General features: G+C 38.6%; 1 protein-coding gene across 1 annotated transcript in view; it reads left to right on the plus strand.

Annotated features, from left to right (window-relative positions):
* The window catches only part of dab1b (DAB adaptor protein 1b), a 127318-nt gene that overhangs the window by 53143 nt on the left and 52229 nt on the right, over window positions 1–21946 (plus strand). The window contains exons 3-5 of the mRNA XM_049482757.1: window positions 6303–6442; window positions 13279–13377; window positions 20614–20745. Of these exons, the coding sequence (XP_049338714.1) occupies window positions 6303–6442; window positions 13279–13377; window positions 20614–20745 (371 nt within the window). The remainder of the gene's footprint in view (window positions 1–6302; window positions 6443–13278; window positions 13378–20613; window positions 20746–21946) is intronic.

The following is a 21946-nucleotide window of genomic DNA, read 5'->3' on the forward strand; positions in this document are numbered from 1 at the left end:
TCTCCATTGAGGCTGCTGAAGAGAGTGAAGATTAGCAGCACTAATATTGGCTCGGAAATGGAAGCTACAGGGCAGGCTCAGTAAGTTGAGAAAAAAGGAAGAAAAAGACTCAGAACAGAAGAGAATCATCTGCAAGTTTTGCCGGAAAGTGGTGTCTGCACCTCTCGCCAACACATCAAACTAATTCACCCACCTCAAGGTAAACCATAGAGCCATGTAAGGTGTTCCGTGGTCACATTTTGAGAAAGTAAAATATATTAATTCATTGTCTGGCTGTTGGCTGTTCTGCGTGAGCACCGCGGAGAACGCGCGGCATTGCGCCTCAGTCTTGGGAAAAATAGTAAGGTTGGTTGAAGTGTAGTTCAAACAGCAAAGCAATGATATAAAACTATAACCACCATCTTTACTGAAATGTTGTTATCTGACCAAGTCTGAGGTAAAATGCGCTGCGCCTTGTCTCTTTCACAGCACGCGGAACTGAGTTCAGAACCGCTACAAATATAACCATATAAAACTCAGTTCAGATAAATAAACTTCAGATGAGTAAGGACACGTAAAGTGAAACAAAAATGGTCAAACATAAAGGACAGGTTTCTATTATTTTAAAATGGAACTAATGTCTTTTTTTTGGTCGGTTGTCTCTTGCGAGCCGATTTCTTAACGTCACAACATTTTAATCAACATATTATATGACGCGGGTCCCGTCAGGATATCTTGCGGCACAGACAGAACTGAATTGTTATTGGCGGGAACAGGAGTTTAATCAATCCAGAGGATGTGGGAGCACATTAATAAATAGTTAAGAAAATTGTAATAATCACGCAGTGATTCTCATGCACGCAACAAAAAAACCCTAAGCACAAAAAAGGAGCCGAGAATGGACCGACACGCGCACACACACACCGATTTTTTTTTTGTAATGTGGTAAGAAACGTGACCGCACTATTCAGCGCGGTTTTAATAAATATTTTTTTTAATTCTAAGCACTAAATGTAATTTATTAAATTTATTTAGGACCGCGGGGCAGGTGCGGCAAAACTGTGTATGTGGCGGGCTGATGCGGGATTTTTTTTGCGGAACGGTAACGGGACAAAAAAGAAATGATGTCTGAATTAATTTCCTCCAATCGAATATAATTTAACATGGTTTAAGAATATAAAATAATTTATAAACAAACGAAATATTTAATATTGAGCTAATAGCCCAAGTGCAAAAATACAAAATCTGTAATACTCTGCACTGCACAATTCAAACGAAATAGCCGTAACGCAGCTGCGCTCCTGCCCTGCGATGCAGCCGAAGCCTGGTGTGAGGCAGCAGAAATTCTGGGGTGAAAACTACATAACTACACAACATAAGGAGACATAATGCACTCCAAATATTCAGGAGGGAAGTGAAATAAATGATACTGTACAGATATAATCTGTATCTAGTAGATATTTAATGAGAAATAAGAAGAGTGTGAATAAAAAAAAAACAGACGCCTATCACAGACTTCTTGAGCCTTGAGCCCGAACGGCCCGAGGAAAGGGGTGAGAAATATATTTTTTTCGGGGCCGGGGGTCAGTGGAAAATTTTGCTATGGATTAATTCGTCTTTTTTTTTTAAACGAATATTAGAATATTCGCTACCAATTACTGCCGAATATCCTGAGCTCAAAACAGCTATTCGGGCCAGCCCTAAAATAGATCTATGGATGGAGAAGGGGGAGGCGGACAAGCTCCTCCTTCAAAAAGTCTGCTCGGAAAAAGACAGGTTAGCTGTACAATGACGAATTATACAGGCAGCATATGTTCACTTGTTATGCTGTATTTATGGTTTATGTAGAGGTTGTATGTAGGCTGTATGGTTTGAAGAATAAAGATTTGTTACCAATAAATTTGTGGTGTTTTTTTTTTGGGGGGGGGGGGGTGTTTTGGGGTCTCGCGGTTAACCGCAATATCGCGGTGATGCGTCAGTTTTTTACCGCGGTTATAAAAAATCAATACCGCCCCAGCCCTATCCATAGTACAGAATACACCTCAGGATATTTAAGATTAAAAAGATAAAATGTCTGTAGGTAAAAACGTGATTACTCCTTTTTTGAAAGTTGCATTAAAACTGTAATTTGAATTTATCGAATTAATCGTGAAAATTGCACAGCACTAGTTGGTGGTATTATATTATCATTAAGTCATTCAACCCTTGTGTGGTGTTTATTATATGTGTATATATATGTAGTATATATTTATTGGTGTATATTTTTGTTACTTGTATTTAATTCAGCAAAATTAAGCAATTTTACATTAAAATGCTTTACACATGCTTGCTTCAAATAAATTGCAAGCAATATAAACAGCTTACATGGTTAATATTTGCCCTTTACCTTTCTTATGTTACATTTCTTTCAAAAAGTGCTACTCTTTTTTTAATTAGTTTTTTAATAAAATGTAAATTAAACTCAAGATTTGAGTAGAAAATTTGTTTAGTTTCAAATTTACAAACTAAGCAATGTTTATTAGCCCTCGGCCAAACATACTGTATGTAATATAAATGTGTAGGGGGGGGGGGGGGGGTGTACAGTGTGTGTTTATCGAAAATGTGTTTTGATATATGTTTTTCACAAAAAATGAGCCAATGCCAATGAGTTTGAGTTAGAAAAAATATTTTTTCAGTATCATTTGATGAAAAATGAAAACGGGTCCCACAGACCCAAACCAAGGGTTAAAGCATTTGACACAATGAGACGAATGACAGTAGAGAATTGGAGATTTGATTTTAGAATAATTTACAATAAATAAGCAAATGTACTTTTACTTGTGTCCATATAGTATGTATTTATAGATAAATACATCTGTCTGGCGTTGATGTTGTAGGCTGTAAGAGCAAGTATCTTTTTTCTGAGCTGCGTTTACTGTGTGCTGTACTGTTCACTCTCTCTATATTCTATATTCTATATACACTACTGTGCAAAGGTTTTAGGCACCAAAGCAAATTACACTAATCCATTAATCTCAGCAATATGGGTGTTTTACCTGAAAAAGCACCACATATGATTTGAACAGATGCAAGTAAAACGTAACAAGGAATAATTCTCATAAAACTATAAGTATGTTTTATATCCTGTGAGCCTGAAGCTGAAGAACAAAGATGCTCCTCAGTCAGCATGTGTTTATTATTATGTTCAGTTCCGTCAGCAGCTCACCTGATTTACCACATTTACCAGCAATTTACCACCAAATCAGGTGTTGATTAATATGATGAGAACTAGAAATATAACTCTATTAAACTCAGATTAAGAAAAGAGATTAGGAGATGTTGTTTTAAGGAAATCAGTGTTTTTTTTTTGTAAAATTGCTGTTTGTGTTTATTGTAATGCTGATTTAATGTGTTTTAATGAGATAATAAACACTTACTGCACAGATAAGAAGCTTTTTCTTTACTGAAACTCACACAGGTGCCTAAAACAATTGCACGAAACTGTATGTGTAACAATAGTTACATGCAAACATTATTTACATTATTATAAAAACATATTATACAGCCCTTTCCCGCCATTCTCCTGCATTACTTTTTTTTGCTTAAATCTCTTGTATTGTGTGATTAAAAAAAGCATCCTTGTGCCTCTCCAAACTGATAAAAATGTCCCTTATTTTTAAATCCAAAACTTGACGGGTATGGTTATATAAAATCAAATGCTATACTAAATACAAATGTGAATTTTATTCATCTGGACAAACAAAATTTAATTTAAAGTAGATTTTTTTGTAAAAAAAAAAAAACATTTAATGAACATACAATTTATAGGGAGTGTTTAAGAAGATTATACACGGTGTTTAATTTCATTAAATGAATAAAAAATTCAGCATTTAAAAATTCTCTGTTTGATAGAGTAGCCCCCCCCCCCCCCCCCCCTCCAGTCTGAACCCGAGACCCCGTGCTTTGTGTGGTGAGGTAATGGAAAAATTCTCATTTGTATGAAAATTGTGCTGAAGTGAATAGCCCCGCCCCCTCCCTCCCCTCCGCCGCTGTGCTCAGGGGCTGCCCACAGGGATTGTGGGTGTGCTGTGGGCTGAAATAATGCCCCCGGATTGAGGGGCTGTAAAGGCCCCATGGGAACGGGGGCGTGGGGCGGCTCTTGGCTGGCCTCCGCTTCCCCTCGGCCCGAGCTGTTAATTCCGGCCCGAGGTTCTGAAATGATCTTTGTTTTATTTCTCTCCTCTTCCCGTCTCTGAACAGGAACTCTTTCATTTCGCTCTGTTCCTTTATTTATTTATTTATTGAGCAGGAACTTCCGCGATGTGGGGTAAAAATGAGTTCAGTTACGAAGCAAATAACGATGCACTGAAATTAAATTATTTGGCTGAAACTGATCCTGAATACAAACATGATTTTTTTTGCGAGTTTTTAAAGTAGGTAGAGTTGATATAAGAAATAATCAACTAAGTAAAGAACATCAAAAACATAATAATAATCATTTCTATCCAAGATGGCACCGAGGATGGCAGCCACGGTGACGAGCTCCTCCGTGTGGTGTTTGTTTTTGGTAATTAATGTTGTCTATTGCATGTCAGACTCGGTCAGTTGGAACAGAGAACAGTTACTGACCTTCAGGGACAACATTTCTTCTGACTTTGTCCCGGAATTTATTCAAGAATCGTTCGAATGTGTGGAGATCTTAACAACGGCCGCGCTGACCCTGCTCGGACTCGCAAGGAGACGCTGGAGAAGCAGAAGCAGGGGCAGACGCGCCGGCGCACTCGTGCGTCTGAGGCGGCGCGGGCCTCGCACACCTCTACCTTCATTATTCCTTTTCAACCTCCGATCTCTCAGCAACAAAACCTTCTTATTCTATTTATTGTTTATTGTTCATTCTTTTGTAGTGTGATGTTTGTCTATAGTCTCTGTATTTGTTATATGTCATACACGTGTTGCTCTCACCGAGACAAATTCCTTGTATATGTACACAGGAAATTTGGCAGTGTTAAATCAACACTGTTAGTGTTAAATTAACACTTATTAGTGTTAAACTTTACACTCTCAGTGTTAATTTAACACTGCCAAATTTCCTGTGTAACATACTTGGCGAAATAAAGTGATTCTGATTCTGATTCTGATTCTGATAATGATGAAACTGGCATTCATCAGAACCACGCCTGGAAAGAAAGAGCAAGAGTTGTCTCTGCTGCACAGGATAGGTTCATAAATGCTATATTCTATGTTTTATGTAACAAACATTACATGAAATCGAGTAGAAGATTAAATACAAATCTAAACTTTATGCATCTGACAAAAAAATAAATAAATTCAAAGTAAAATTGTTGCAGAAAAACGTACATTTAATGAACTTACAATTGATAGGAAGTGTTTAAGAAGTTCATACACAGTGTCAAGAGCTTTGAAAGGTAGCTGTTAAGCATCCTTGAGTCTCTAGAAAGGGAATATACAGGTGCATCTCAAAAATTGTCATTATCAAAAATATAATTGAAAATTACTTTATGTCAGTAATTAGTATTACTATTTCAGTATTTAGTCTCAGAAAATTAAAACATTATATAACTAAGACCAATTGTTATATTTGGCAGTGTGGGCAGTGTGCCAACTCCTGCTGGAAAATGAAATCAGAGGGAAGAAGCATGAAGTGCTGTAAGATTTTGTGGGAAAACAAAACTGCACTGACTTTAGACTTGATAATAAAACACAGTGGATCAACACCAGCAGATGACATGTCTCTCCAAACCGTCACTGATCATCAGTAAATTTCACATTTCATTTAAAGTAAATAAAGGGATCAGAGTCTGGAGGAAGAGTGGAGAGACACACAGTCCAAACTGCTCGAGGTCTAGTGTGAAGTTTCCACCAATCAGTGATGGTTTGGAGAGACATGTCTGATATCTGCTGCTGTTGATCCACTGTGTTTTATTATCAAGTCTAAAGTCAGTGCAGTTTGTTTTCTCACAAAATCTTACAGCACTTCATGCTTCCATCTGCTACTGATAACTTTTATGGAGATGTGGATTTCATTTTTCAGCAGGACTTGGCACACTGCCCACACTGCTAAAAGTACCATTGGTCTTATAATATATTTTAATTTTCTGAGACACTGATTTTTGGGTTTTCATTGGCTTTAAGCCAAAATCATCTCTGTATGTAATACATCTATATAATATATGAGTTTTAAATTTTGAACCGAATTACTGAAATAAAGGCATGTTTTATTGATATTAACCCATCTCTCCTTTCTCTGTCTCTCTATCTCTCTCTCTCTCTCTCTCTCTGTCTCTCTCTGTCTCTCTCTGTCTCTCTCTGTCTCTCTCTCTCAGGTCAGGACCGCAGTGAGCAGGCTCTGATTAAGCGCTTCAGGGGCGATGGCGTTCGCTACAAGGCCAAGCTGATTGGTATTGATGATGTGAGCGCGGCTCGCGGAGACAAGCTCTGCCAGGACTCCATGATGAAGCTGAAGGTAAAGACGAGTGACAGGAAGCAGATCGAGCTTCACTGGGGATTCACTGTGTATCACTCTGAGAGGCGGGTAGACAGCGGTGTTTCCTCAGCGCTGTGAGAAACACGATTTTTTAATTTTATTCACATTTTCTCCCCAATTTACACGGCCAATTACCCAACCCACTCATTAGAACTGCCCCCATCACTAGTGATGCCCCAACTCACCAGGAGGGTGAAGACCAGCACATGCCCCCTTCAATACATTTGAAGTCAGACTAATGCAGAATTAACGAGTAGCATCACAGCGCTAACGCTCGGAGGAAAGCGCAGCAACTCGGTTCTGATACATCAGCTCACAGATGCAGCTTGTGCTGATCCACATCACCCTAGAAGTGATAAGGGAAATAAGCGCCATCTACTGTACCCACCCAGAGAGCGAGAGAGCAAGGCCAATTGTGCTCTTTCTGGGCTCCAGCAGCTGATGGCAAGCTGCATAAACAGGATTCGAACCAGCGATCTCCAAATCATTGTGGCAGCGCTTTACACCGCTGGACCACTCAGCACCCCAAGTAAATTGTTTAGCAATTGTTTAGCACCAACCTATACAGTACATCTGTAAAGTCATTAGATATACAGATATTAGACTTTAGATATGACATGCACTGAATGATGAAAAAATGATGAGTAAAAAATGTTAGATAAAAAAAAAGTAAAGAGAAATTAAAATATTTTTTTTCGGTTAAAACACACATATTACACTTTCTTAACACATGGATGGAATGTAATACATTCTTTTTAGTGTACTATCTTTGAGATTATGTAAATATTTGAATGTGTGTTTTAACTAAAAATATTTAAATTTAAGGAATTATAATATATTATGTATCATGAATTAATTTAGTAATATTGTATGCCCAAATGAAGTAAAGTTTACTAAAAAAAGGATTGATTCAGCAAAAATAAATGAAGTGAAGTTTAATAAAAGGAAGGATTGACTGAAGTTCAGTTCACTTATTTACTCTGTGTAACTTTTAAGATCTTGAAACCGAGTTGAAGTTTATCTGACATTTATCTGAAATTAAATTTACTTAAAAAAAGCAAATGCAGAAAGTTGCGAAACTTTTTTAAAGTAAGTTTTACTCATCATTTTTTTCAGTGTGTGCATCAATTTAGAAATATTTAAATATTTAAATCGTTAAAAAAAGGAGCAAGTATATTAGAAAATATTGTACCTAAATCTAATGCTAACAATTCTGCTCCTCTCCTGAGCGTCAGTCTGCCGTGGTCTACAGTCTACAGTGTTTATATCTCATACAGCCCTTTGATCTTCTGCTATAATCTTCATAAACAGGCTCACAGCTGCAGAATGCTCAGAGGCCATCAAACATAATCCATTCAGAGAATTTAGGTCAGTATGATGCAATTCTGCACCACAGGGACAAGAAAAGACTGCGATATTCAAAACTCCTGTTATAACCTTTCAGATCATAATATCACATTTCACACTGTCCTGAGTGTGGGGTGATCACATGTGATTAGAAATATCTGTAACACTTTCTATGAATTTCATCTCTATTAGACTCTATTAGAGCACATTCATAACAGCTTATAATGCATTAATAAGGCATTGATAAGAACTGGAGGCCTTTGAGGCCAATGAGGAATGGGATAAGATATGTGTAGATTGCTTCAAGAAACTCATGCATAATTAGATTTAATAATTTAATAATAACATTTTTTGGTATTTTAGATAAAAGATAAATATAAAAAAAAGTAAAAAAAAAATCAATAATTGTCAAACTTGCAAAAACACTTTAGTGTAGTGAAGGTTAAATAAATTTGAATTTAAGGGGTCGTTCGTAAAGGGAATACGTTATGCAAAACTCACTTTTTGTGTTCTTTTTTATTTCCACTTTTATTGCCTCTATGAGTACTATAAACACTATAAACCAAGAAATCATTCATCAATCTGTTTTCTGTGAATTAGCTGAAGCAGTTTGGTGTCAGGAATCATATGCTTTTGTGAAAAGGCATTTCTTTCATTTTGGTTGAGAACCTCAGACAGTACACAGCAAGATTAGCCAGCAGACTTTGTCTGAGGGTGGGATCTGTACCTACTGTCTGTGGCAAGTCAGCATATGAGGGAGATTTAAGTTTTTAATGTGCTTCTATCGCAGTTAAGCATGTTTAGTTTGTTTAGCTTGTTTGTGTTTTGCCATTTAACACAAGCTAACACTAACGTGTGGTGAACGATTAGCTTAAGCATTTTGTTTGCATAAAGTGACAGAGCCCTTAACCCCTTACCAGGTCAGGATGTTTGCCAATTTTCTGCCTGAATTTACAGCACTAAATCTTGAGGATTTCTATTCAAGCATTACATAAAAAGCTTTCATGTTTGGTAAGGAACTTTACTGAAAGGCATAACTGTAATTATAATAGAAAGTATAGACAAATAGTCAAGTAAATCTGCTAATATCAAAATATAATGATTATAATCATAAAATTGTCTCTTTCCTGAACTTTTAACATTTTAAAATCAATATTTTCCTCCAACCCTTTAGTTTCATTATGTTTATCTAGTTTTTTTATGTAAATTTTTAAACCTGCAGAATTTGGGTTGATTCCTGTTAATAATCTAAAATGATTCATTTATTAAGTGGAGTAGAGAGGACGTGAACAGGCAGCTTCTTCAAGTCTCCTGTAGGAGATTTCAAAGCCTTCAAATCTTCAACATGTATTTTATTTATTTTACTGCAGAAAAAAGGTTTTATATCACCTACACCTGTAGCCTGTATACAGGTTTAAGGCATGTTTATTTAAAAGGCTCATTCTGAAAGGGACTGAAACTGGGGAGAATAGAGCTGATAAGAGCTCATGAACATTTTTTGAATGGACCATAGGGCATTCTTTAATGACCCATTTAATGCCAACCTCTGGTGATGGAAAAACACTTTAATAATAATACTATAACTTTACTTTATTCATCATTTGAGTGAAATTGTTAAAAAGCGTAGGTACATTTCTAATGTCAAATGAGTCAAATGATGGATTCTCTCTCTATAGTCTAGAAAATAAACCAGCTAGGATCAGTTCACAGCGAGAAACGCTCATAAATAACAGATGAGTGATGCAGAAATGGTATTTTAAAAGCATTGGCAGATAGCTCTGGCATTTAAGCAGTGCCCTGAAACCACATCCAGCTCTGAAAAGGACTCTGCTGTTACGTGGGCAGGCGTGGAGAGAGCTCCGAGCGGCCTGGCCTTCAAAGACTCGCGGCTCTAATCCAGCGAAGGCTCTGGCAGCTTGTCGATTAGCGGCCGGGCTGAGGGTGGTGTTCAGCAGCCCGGTGAGCTTTGTTCCTCCGTCAGTCCTCAGCGGCGCTCTGACAGGTCAGGGGGAGCTCATTAACGCTGCACTTAGCTCCCTCGCTCAGGTACATCAGAGCGCACGTGTTCGCCCACATACGCCGCCTTTCAAACAGAATGTGCCGTCTATCAGAAACACCCAGATGAAAGAGATGACAGGTGATTGGCCGACTCAGCATGCGATTGTGGGCTGTGGGAGAATTTGAAATCATTAAAACTTAAAGGCCATGGGAAACTGCACTTTAGAGGCTGCTGAACACCACTGGTTTTATACATCAAGACTCTTCTTATTGCTGAAAGTGCAGACAGCCAGCAGCTCTGCTCGGAGGTCATCGGAAGAGCAATCCTTAAAACTCCTCAAAGTTCTGCAGCATTTAAACTAGTCCAGGAGCTGTTTAATCTGTCCCTGCAGACTTTTTTAGTGTGGTCTTATCCAAAATAGTAGGTGTGTAAAGGTGCCACAAACCAGTACACCAGAAGTTCAGACAGTACACAGCAGGCAAAATTTAGGCAGCAGACTTCTTCTGAGAGAGGGATCTGTACCTACTAATAATATAAACATTTCTTGGTATTTTAGATATAAGATACATATAAAAAAAACATGTCAAACTTGCTAAAACACTTTAGTGTGGTGAGGGTTAAATCATTTTGAAACTAATTGTTCAACACAAAAAAAGTTGCTACTATTGGGCCCCCTGAGAACTGGAGGATACTGAACATGAACCTCAGGAATTTAAGGGCATGCTTAAAGGGAATATAGAAGAGCAATCCTTAAAACTCTGCAAAGTTCTGCACCATTTAATTTAGTCGAGGAGTTGTTTAGTCTGTCCCTGCCACAAACCAGTACACCAGAAGCTCAGACAGTACACAGCAGGCAAAATGTAGGCAGCAGACTTCTTCTGAGGGAGGGATCTGTACCTACTGTCTGTGTCAAGTCAGCAGATGAGGGGGAGATGTAAGTTTTTGTGTGAGTCAGAGCTGAGGCAAAAGTTTCTTTAGCGCAAGAGTGAAGTCTTGAATTTCTGTCCAGATTTGAGTCTTTGGTGTAAGCCCTAGAACAGTCTTATTTCCTACAGTTTAACATTTCTTTGTTGTGAACAAATGGTACCTTGTAAATCTTGTGTAAGGCCAAGTTGAGTGTTGAGTCTCTACAGTGTAGTCTTTGTTGTGTAAATCTGAGTTGAGTCAGGATTCTTTGGGATGTGAGCCTGAATTAAGTCTGAAGTCTCTGGGTTGAGTCTTTGGGGTGAGTTAGTGTTTAGAGTGAAGTTGCTAGCTCTGGGTTTTAAGAATGGATTGAGTGTTGAGTCTCAGTGGTGTGAATTTCTTCATGATGGGCACAAAAGTCTTGAGACACAATAGACCACTACAACTAATTATAAATGTCTCAAGTATCAGGTATCTCCCGTTTTGGAAATATAATGGTTCCAAGTTGGGTTTCAAGTCTTTAGGCTGTATGTCTGGGTCAGGTCTTGAGTCTGTAGGATATGAGATGAGCATTTCCTTTCTTCTTCAACAGAACAGTTGGAATCTCAGCCCAGTTTGCCTTGGATTTCAGGTGTAAGGCTAAGTCAAGACTTGAGTCCCTACGATGTAAGAGTGGGTCAAATCTCTTAAGTCTTTGTGGTGTAAATCTGAGTTGTGTCAGGATTATATGGGTTGTGAGTCTGAATTAAGAGTAAGAGTTGAGACTTTGATGTGAGTCTGTGTTTTAAAAGAAGTTGCCAGTCTTGGGGTTTAAAAGTGGATCGAGAGCCCAGTGGTGTGCATCTAGAGTCTTGGTGATGGGCACCCAAGTTTTGAGATACAATAGACCACTGCAAATATTTTAAATGTCTCAAGTATCAAGCATCTCATGTGTTGGAAATATGAGGGTTCCAAGTTGGGTTTCAAGTCTTTAGGCTGAGGCAGGTCTTGAGTCTGTAGGAAATGAGATGAGCAACAGTTGGAATCTCAGCCCAGTTTATCTTGGAGTTCTGGTGTAAGGCTAAGTCAAGACTTGAGTCTCTACAGTGTGAGAGTGGGTCAAATCTCTTAAGTCTTTGTGGTGTAAATCTGAGTTGCATTAGGATTGTATGGGTTGTGAGTCTGAATTAAGATTAAGGGTTAAGTCTTTGGTGTGAGTCAGTGTTTTAAATGAAGTCGCCAGTCTTTGGGGTGGAAGAGTGGACCGAGTGTTGAGTCTCAATGATGTGTATCTTGATGATGGGCACCAAAGTCTTGCATCACTATAGACCACTAACCCCATCCTAGGTTTCTCAAATATCAGGGATCTCATGTTTTGGAAATATGAGGGTTCCAAGTCGAGTTTCAAGTCTTTTTATGATGCGAGTCTGAGTCAAGTCTTGGGTATGTTGGATATGAGATAAGCATTTCCTTTTTTCTTGAACAGAACAGTTGGATTCTAGGTGGAATCTTCAGTCTCTACAGTGTGAGAGTGGGTCAAATCTCTCGAGTTTTGTGGTGTAAATCTAGGGTGAGTCAGGATTCTATGGGGTGTGGGGAGTCTGACTTAAGTTTCAAGTCTCAGGGTTTAAGTCTTGGTGTGAGCCTTAGTATAATTAACTGGTTCCAAGTCTTTGAGATATTGGTACCACCCACTCTATGGTGTAAAAATGGGTCAAATCTCTCAAGTCATTGCGGTGTAAATTTGAATTGAATCAGGATTCTATGGAGTGTGTGTCTGAATTAGGTCTCAAGTATCTGGGTTGAGTCTTTGGCAGGAGTGTTTTGAGTCACCAGTCATTGGGGTGGATCGAGTGTTGAGTCTCAATGGTTAAGTCTTGGTGATGGACACCAAAGTCTTGAGTCACTATAGACAAACTAAAACCATTCTAAATGCTTCAAATATCAGGGATCTTAAGTTTTAGGTATACCAGGGTAAGTGGTATCTACCAAGAACTGTCATTTTAAAATGTACTGTTAAGTTTATGGTTAAATTTAAGGTTAGGATTAGGTTTGGGTTGATTCTTGGTTGATGTTATGGTTAGATGTAGAGTTAGGTTCTATAGAGGATCATTTACTTTCAATTTAGAGTTCAGTTGTATTTAAGAGACATTTAATTGAATGTAAGTTGAGGATCTGTAAGACGTATATAATGGACCATCCAATTCAAGTGATACAGGATAAGTTGAGTTTTAAGTGTTTACTCTGCGAGTCTGAGTCTTGTCCTGAGTCTGTTGGATATGAGATGAGCATTTCCTTTATTCTTGAACAGAATGTTTGGAATCTCAGTTGAGTTTTCATGATCTTTTGTGTGACATTTGAGTTATTCACTTTACGTCAGCAGCTAGACACCAGTTAAAAACCTGGTGAGAAGAAACCTGACCTGTAATCTCCTCATGTAATACGGCCAACCCATCTCTCCTTTCCAACCTCTTCACTCTCTCTGATTAGACCCCCCTTACAGTTGCAGCCGATTTTCCTCTTTCTCTTTCTCCTCCTCCTCCTCCTCCATCACCTCCTTCATCTCTCTTTCCTTCTCTCTCAGGGGATCGCTGCTTCAGCACGGTCTAAAGGAGAACACAAGCAGAGAGTGTTCCTAACCGTCTCCTTCAGCGGCATCAAGATCTACGATGAGAGATCAGGGGTGAGTGAACGCTTATTTTCTGATGTCTGATTTAGTCCAGATCAAAGGGTGTTTGGTCCTTCTGTCGTCACTTTTGGCCTAATCACTGGGCTTCTGAGAAAATAGTGAATATCGTCGCTGTCCTATGAAAAACACTTATCTCCATTTTTGACGATGTTTAGTTTACTACATAATTTGAACACACAAACTGTCCCTTACACTGTGCCAAAATTACTTGATGAACAGACCAATAAAAACTCTTCAAAATGATCTGAAATAAACTCTTTTTACATTGACTTCCATTGAAAGTTTACAAGGTTTTTTCTCTCTCCTGTAAAGTTGCTGTTTTGGAGATAAGTGTTTTTCATTGGACAGTGACGATATGCTTTTAATGACTAAATATTTTTTCATGAAATTCTTTTTATGGAAAAAGGTTTCAAACAAACCAGAATATGTTTTATATTTTAGATTCTTTAAAGTATCTACGCTTGCTTAGTAGATGACAGCTTTGCGGAGTGTGCCAAGTCCTGCTGGAAAATGAAATCCACATCTGCATAGAAGTTGTGATCTTGTACTGTGTGTCTCTCCACTCTTCCTCCAGACTCTGCTCCCTCTCTTTTTCCTTTAAATGAAATGTAAAATTAACTGATGATCAGTGATGGTCAGTTTGGAGAGACGTGTCATCTGCTGGTGTTGATCCACTGTGTTTTATTATCAAGTCTAAAGTCAGTGCAAAATCTTACAGCACTTCATATCTTAAAGCTTCCCTCTGCTACTGACAACTTTTATGGAGATGCGGATTTCATTTTCCAGCAGGATTTGGCACACTGCCCACACTGCCGAAAGTACTGATTGGTCTTATATAATATTCTAATTTTGTGAGACACTGATTTTTTTGGGGTTTTCATTGGCTGTAAGCCAAAATCATCAACTCATATAACATATGAGTTTCACATTTTGAACTGAATTACTAAAATAAAGTACTTTTTCAATGATATTCTGATTTTTTTTGAGATGCACTAGTATGTTGTTGCTAGCCTTCCTGCTTCATGATTGTTGAAAGAAAGTACATAGTGTTACATATTTTGCCGGCTGCTGGAATGATGAACCTGGCTGACTGACTACTGTCAGTAACAAGTGGGCGGAGCCTCCTTGTGGGGTATTTTGATAACAGTGCTGTTGTTCTTTCCTGCATTGACCCTCACATTATTAAAAAGGGGAGCTCACACAGTTTTTCAATGCATTTAATTCTTAACCAGTTAATGCCTTGGGGCCCCATGCAGTTGATTGGTTTGCTTGCCCCGTTGGAACGGGCCTATGCGTGGTCTGCACATGTGCAGTAGCCCCTGGTATAGTTGGATTCCAGTTAAATTTATCCAGCTGAATTTCAGTGAATCTTCTTTAAAAAGCTGTTAAACTTTGAGGAATATGCATGCGGTCCCTCAGCGCTCTCTCATATCCACAGAGCCCAACGTACACATTAGTTTAATTGTAGTAAAGTATAATATATGGATATATTTGAGAAGTTACACTGAATAATTGATGCTGCTTACTGAATAATAGATCATAAGATTTATGGCTGCATATTAAAGATGAAGTGTAAAGGCTGGAAGTGATTTTCGAGCGAATTATTTTCAAAATAATTTCCCTCTTGAATTGATAGATCTGATCTAAATCCTGGTGAGAAACTGGTTTCATCACTGAAACCAAAAATCACGCCGCAAAACCGCGAGACGCCGTGTAGCTACATTAAAAAACAAGTGTTCAGAAGCTCCTCGTTTAGTGTGTGAAATATTAATGTGGATGTGAAGCTGATTGGACTGGTTCCCGGTCTCAGTGGTGGTGATGCTGGTGGTGGTGGTGGTGGTGATGGTGGTTTTCCTCAGTGTGAGGGGAACTCTCTGGAGGTTGGAGTCCTGCTGCTCTTTCTGAGGATGATGAAGTGATTACGTTCTCCAGCCCGACAGACGAATAGCTCAACCTCGAGCCCTCCCCCCTCAGTTAATTAGCCCGAGTGCTCACAGAGTTCCTCCCTTTTAGCATTTTTATTCTGCTTACTGCTCAAATCTGTGTTTGTTTAACTGGAAAAGTGCTTATATTCTCATCCATTTGCAGAAATCAAATAAATAATGCATCTATAAATATAGCAACAATTCAGTTACGTAGAGTAAAATATATTATAAAACATGGAACAGAGCAGAAATGGGTTTTTAAGCTTGGACTGATATAAAAAAACATAGCTTTAAATGTTAATTAGATGTGTGGTCTTACATAACATTGTGATTCAGCTCATGTTTTGACTTACTATAGGCTACAAAACAATACGGAACCCCATTCATTGTAGCTCAAGGGACAGAGATTGGCAGCTGAGCAAACCCAAGTATTGAACCGAGTGCACGGCTCTCTAATCAATAACTCAGCACTCTAACCACTGAGCTACCACTGACTAAATGACCTATGATGTAATGCTAATCTCTGATTATCGGATTGTTTCATAATCATTTGATCATGTTACAGAGCTTTTTACTTCCCTGCCAAGGGCACAGCGCCACTGCTGATTGGCCAGAGGGATCTGAGAACCTGACATCCTGTTATACTGTCCATCCAGCTTCACTGAACCTATAGAACACTGTGTAGTTCTATAACTACAGTATCTCTATTCAGATATTTATTTAAATACTAGAGTTTAAAAAAATACTTCTGTAGAAGTTGAAGAATAATCAACTAAAGCTTTTTACTCTTTAAGTAAAAGTGTTTAAAAAAGTACTGGTTTCAAAACTGCTTAAAGTATAACAGTAAAAGCAATGTAAGGAGAAAAAATAAAGCCATTAAGAACAAAAGCTTAGGCCACGCCCACAGAGTCCTATAGCAGACAAACCAAGTCTCCCTGAAGCTGCGGGAGTCTCCCGCATTTCAGTAGTGGCTCCCTGATGCCCGCGAGTCACATATATAATCTCCCGGAATTCAGAACGAGTGCCCCAAACGCCACACAGGCCACAGACTTTTATTCTCTAATCGCGTGTGGGAAGGAGAGAGAGAAAACAGAGAGGGTTCTGATTGGCCTGTTCTCTGCAAAGAGTCTATGAGACAGCCAATCAGTTTTTAGTGTGGGCGGGCAGTGTTTTTCCCCCCTCCCGGACGGGATTTGTTCAGTGAGTGAGAGAAAGCAGATCATGGCGGAGGCAATATTAATAATTATTGTAATATGATATGAAATGTTTTTGATGTTTTCCATTTTTTTTTTATATTGTAACTGTCAATTTTTGTCAAATAAAGGCTTTTTTTTTCAAAAAAAAAAAAAAAAAAAAGGAAAGCAGAGGCAGGGCCTTCCAAAAAGATAAAAGATAAAACTCATTTAATTTCACCTCTGAATACTCCAAATTTAATTTTAAAAAACAAAAGTAAAATTAATTAATATAAAAGTAAAGTTTCGTTATCCTTTGGTGTGTGTGCAAGTTTTTTTTTGTTTTGTTTCTTTTTGCCGCCCGGGGGGTATTGGTAACCTCCCTGAAATCAACTTTTGCAACTTGGTATATCTGCTATAGTGCGCTGTATTTGTGCTCTTCCTACTTCATTCAATGGTCAGTTCCCCACAGGTTAGACCATTAGAGGAGCTGTGGTGCGAAAATTATTTATTACTGTCCATTCCTTAATTCCTCTGGGATGGAAAGCTAAAATTAGCTTTGATTAGCTTTTATTTTGTTATATTTTTCCGTTCCGCCTTAAATACTGCAGCTCCGTCCGACTGTTGCACCATTTAAGGTGGAACGAGAAAGTTACCTAGCTACCTTCTGAGACAAACTACTAGTGATCTTTTTTTATGCTTGTTATGAAGAAAATGGCCATAAAACATTGAAAAGCTACACATTAACCCTCCTGTTATGTTCAGGGTCAATTTGACCCGTTTTAAAATTTGAAGATCTAGGACAAATAGTTAAAATAGTTATTTTTTCAGTATAAAACTTCAATATAACAATTGATTATCTCACATACTTGCAATTATCCACTGCAAAAACTAAAACTAAAACCAAATTGCAATGTTATGTTTTAATGCTATGTAAAACTGTTTATATTTTGGTCTTTTAAAAGTAAAAGATAAAGTAGTGAAACATTAAAAAATGTTTGAAAATGTATTTTTTTATTTAAAAAAACTCAATTGAAGCATTACCTGTTAGAGGTAAGGAAAACTATTGCACTAAATATTGATAGAATAATTAGTAATGGAGTTAATAAAAAAATGTTTACTCTGCTTGTAAGGATTTTTTTTTTTTGGTTTCAGACATATTTTGGATAATTAAACATGCACCAGTTCAAATTAACCCCGGAAAACCATTGCTGTTCCTGACTAACAAACATAATAGGAGGGTTAAAGTATGGTAGCGTAGTGCTAATCATCATTTTAACAAGGAAAATACTTACATTACATTTGTGGGTTTCTTTAGTTGCTTGTTTTGCCATCTTAACAGTAATTCCCGTGATCCTCGGTTTGAAGTGTGCACCTGAACCATCTTTGTTTAAATGATGTTTAAAAACTCCAGCAGCACTGCTGCATCTCTTTTTTTTTTTTTTTAGACCGTCACCACCCCCCCCCCCACCCCCCCCCCCCCTCTCTCTGGTGGACAACTATATTTCTATTACAAGAATATATATATATATATTGCCGCTGTCCTATGAAAAACACTTATCTCCATTTTTGTTGATTTTTGGTTTACTACATAATTTGAACAGACAAACTGTCCCCTACACTGTGCCAAAATTTCTTGATGAACGGACCAATAGAAACCCTTTAAAATGACCGGAAATGAACTCTTTTTACATTGGCTTCCATTGAAAGTTTACAAGGTTTTTTCTCTCTCCTGTAAAGTTGCTGTTTTGGAGATAATTGTTTTTCATTGGACAGCGACGATATATATACATATATATATATGTGTATATATATGTATATATATATATATATATATATATATATATATACATATATATACACACACACATACATACACATATACACATATGCATACATATAATTTAGTATTGTGGTGAATTTTAGGATTATTAAATATGTCTATGTTGAGATGCACTGCTGTATCTCATCCACTCAAACCAGCAACATAAGATTACATTGCCAGTTTGCATCCTATTACATTTATATTGTAAATTTGCCACTGAGATGCTTCTATAAGGAGCTCTAAAGCAGCCCAGTCTCTTCACTACAGTCTCCTATGTCTCCTATCCCACTAAACCTAATGGCCTCCTCCCTCAGATAGGCTTTAATCTCATTCTCAGACCAAATGAATCTGGACTGAGTCACACAGAGCTTTCTCCATCTGGGAGAGGAGCTAATCTGTCCTCTCAGGTTTATCCTGAACTGTCCTGAATCAGCTGATGTATCCGTCCTGCGTTCTCGGTGATCAGAGAGGCTGTTCTACAGGCCCGACAATAGTCACAGCAGAATGTAGAACAGTTCGGATGCTGAGGATTATCTCACAGCTTAACTACTGACTCTCAACACAGATTTCCGCCGCTTATTTTCTCACAATTATACGGGAAGCGTGTTTTTATTCGGCTAAAGATTACGAATACGGTTATTTTCTGCAGAGAACAGCTTACGGGTTCCGTAGAAGTTTGGAATTGTTAAAAACTGTTGCTTTTTTCTAAAAAGTTTAAAGGTCTTAATCCATCGTTTTTAAAATCATTTTAAACAGTCTAGTTATGTTTCTAGTATGAATAAATGTCATGTGAGATGTTTTTTGTGAAAAAAGTGCTCTGGTGTTTCTATTCAGCCCTGCTTTAGTTCACTGGATTAGAGCTCTTGCTCATGAATATTCTTACATGCAGTTGAGGTGGCTTGGGCATCTGATTAGGATGCCTCCTGGACGCCTCCCTGGTGAGGTGTTCCGGGCACGTCCCACCGGGATGAGGCCCAGGGGAAGACCCAGGACACGCTGGAGGGACTATGTCTCTCGGCTGGCCTGGGAACACCTTGGAATTCCCCCGGACGAGCTGGCCCAAGTGGCTGGAGAGAGGGAAGTCTGGGTTTCCCTGCTTAGGCTGCTGCCCCCGCGACCCGACCCCGGATAAGCGGAGGAAAATGGATGGATGGATGGAATGGCAAATATATCGCCTCTGATTGGCTAACAGCACTGCAGCAGAAAACGCCTACCTTTCTTCCCCCCACACACACAACGACAAAATATTTCCAGAGATACTGCATTATTTATATAGATATAGCACTGAGTGCTAAGTAAAGTTAAGCCTTAAACTTTACTTAACATCAGCGCAAATAACCTAAGGCTAATGCTACTAAACTCTTACCTCAGACTTGGTTATTTGGTGTTTGGGCAGTTTCACCACATCAAAGCTCCAGAGTCCGCTCTATATCATAAAATCTGACATGAACGGCGCACGCTTTAACCATTGTTCTGTCGAGTTGTGCTGCCTTGTCAAACCGTGCTTCCTTAATGTTTATTTAAGGTCTCTGTAAAACGCAGAATCAACCGGAGATCCGATTTAAACCTACAGTTACTTACACAAGATAACTAGTATACAGATACACAAGTATAGCTATAGCTCCTAATGCTGTAGCCCAGGTTCAGCTCTGTCTGTGGGCGGTCCTGAGCCGAGGTGGGCAAGGCCATGAATTCACTGGTTGACGTCGCTCTAACACTCTAACCTAACGTCTCTCTGATCAACTCGTATTTCTGAGTGTTTTCATTTACTAGCTACTTCAGACAAGAGAGGCTGAAGAACAATTTCATATGCAGCATCATATAAAACTCAGAGAGACCTATAGTATTTTAAATTATGATGTACCATTTATATTGTTTTTCTGCTAGAAACAATAAGACATTGTTAAAAAAATTACTTGCTCACTAGATGTTTTTGTCAGTCCTGAAGCTGTCAGTCTGAATGCTCTGCAATTTCCCAGACTTTCCTGACTCTGCTGATCATGTGACGCTACGGCGTTCCCGCTCCCCCAGCTTCTAACTGTACACACCTGGTCTGTGTAGTATAGATACCCTCAGTTCCTTTGTTCATCACCGGGTATGAATCTAGTTTGCAAGCTTTCTATGTCGCATTTTTTGTTTTTGTTTTTGCGTTGCCGACCTGTTTTGTATTTTTGACTACTCTCTTGTCTTGACCTCTGTATCGTTTGTTTACTGTTGCCGAACTGTTGTAGGAATGCTAAATACCCACTCTTTAACTTCAGAAATGGAATTAATTCTGGTGGTGTTTCTGTGTATTTCTTTGCTGCAGGTGTTACAGCACCATCACTCTGTGCATGAAATCTCCTACATCGCCAAAGACACCAGAGACCACCGTGCCTTCGGCTACGTCTGCGGGAAAGAGGGCAACCACAAGTTCGTGGCCATCAAGACCGGCCACTCGGTGAGTACCAGTGCTCTGATTTATACTACGCTCTTGATAAAATAAAGCTGATTCTGATTATTCAGAAGATAGTTTTGGTTTCTCACTGCAGTTTTATGCGTGAGTGCACTAAGGAACTTTACTACATCCTGATATCATTGCCTGTGTGGGTGGAGTCTCTCTATACCTGACACTGATTGGTTGGTAGAATGTTAGCAGTTTAGTCAGTTGCCTTTGCAGGAGTTGTGCCAAATTCTACATCTCTGCCATAATCAGCTTCATTTTATTTCTGTTTATAAATAAGGGATAATCTACAGTTACAGTAGATACAGAATCACCAGCACTGTAATCTGTTGTACTCATACTGCTGCATGATGCACCTGAAAGCCAAGTGGAGTCTGATTTCAGCAGACTTTCTTTTTCTTCTTCTATTGTTTAATGGGAGATAATAGCCTGCCTCAACTTCCTATAATTGGATCTGAAAGTTTGAACCATCTAAAAAAGTGCTTTTACACTGTAAACAATTTGGACCATGGTTCAGTAGATTCGATCTGAGAAAGCTTCTTTTGGTCGGCCTAATATTTGGTCCTTTGTTCCAGAATGTTTTTCACGGCCATTTTCACACCGGCTACTTTGCTTAGAAAATCTGAATTATTATTTCATTAAGTAAAAATCAAGTTTTATTTAGTATAAATCAAGTTTCATACATTTAGTAGAAACAACATTTTGTAAACAGTAACTTACCAAGACCCTGATTTTGTTTAAAATAATAATACTAGGGGCTCTGAGTGATCCAGTGGAGATCACTGGTTCAAATTCCAGTCATGCAGCTTGGCATCAGCTGCTGGAGCCCTGAGAGAGCACAATTAGCTTAGCTCTCTCTCTCTTGGTGTGTACAGTAGATGGCGTTCTTTCCCATCATCACTCCTAGGGTGATGTGGATCAGCACAAGGCTGCATCTGTGAGCTGATGTATCAGAACCCAGTCGCTGCGCTTTCCTCCGAGAGTTAGCGCTGTGATGCTACTCGGCAATGCTGCATCAGCAGCAGTTCTACATGTATCGGAGGAGGCATGTGTTAGTCTTCACCCTCCTGGTGTTGTGGGATCACTAGTGATAGGAGGGGGGGTTACAGCTGAGTAGCAGCTGAATGAGTGGGATAAGTGGTCTAGCCAAATTGGGAGAATAATGGGAGAAATTTAGAAATAAAGCTAAAAATAAAAA

This window comes from Astyanax mexicanus, chromosome 8 (assembly GCF_023375975.1).
Source record: "Astyanax mexicanus isolate ESR-SI-001 chromosome 8, AstMex3_surface, whole genome shotgun sequence".
Lineage (NCBI taxonomy): Eukaryota > Metazoa > Chordata > Actinopteri > Characiformes > Acestrorhamphidae > Astyanax > Astyanax mexicanus.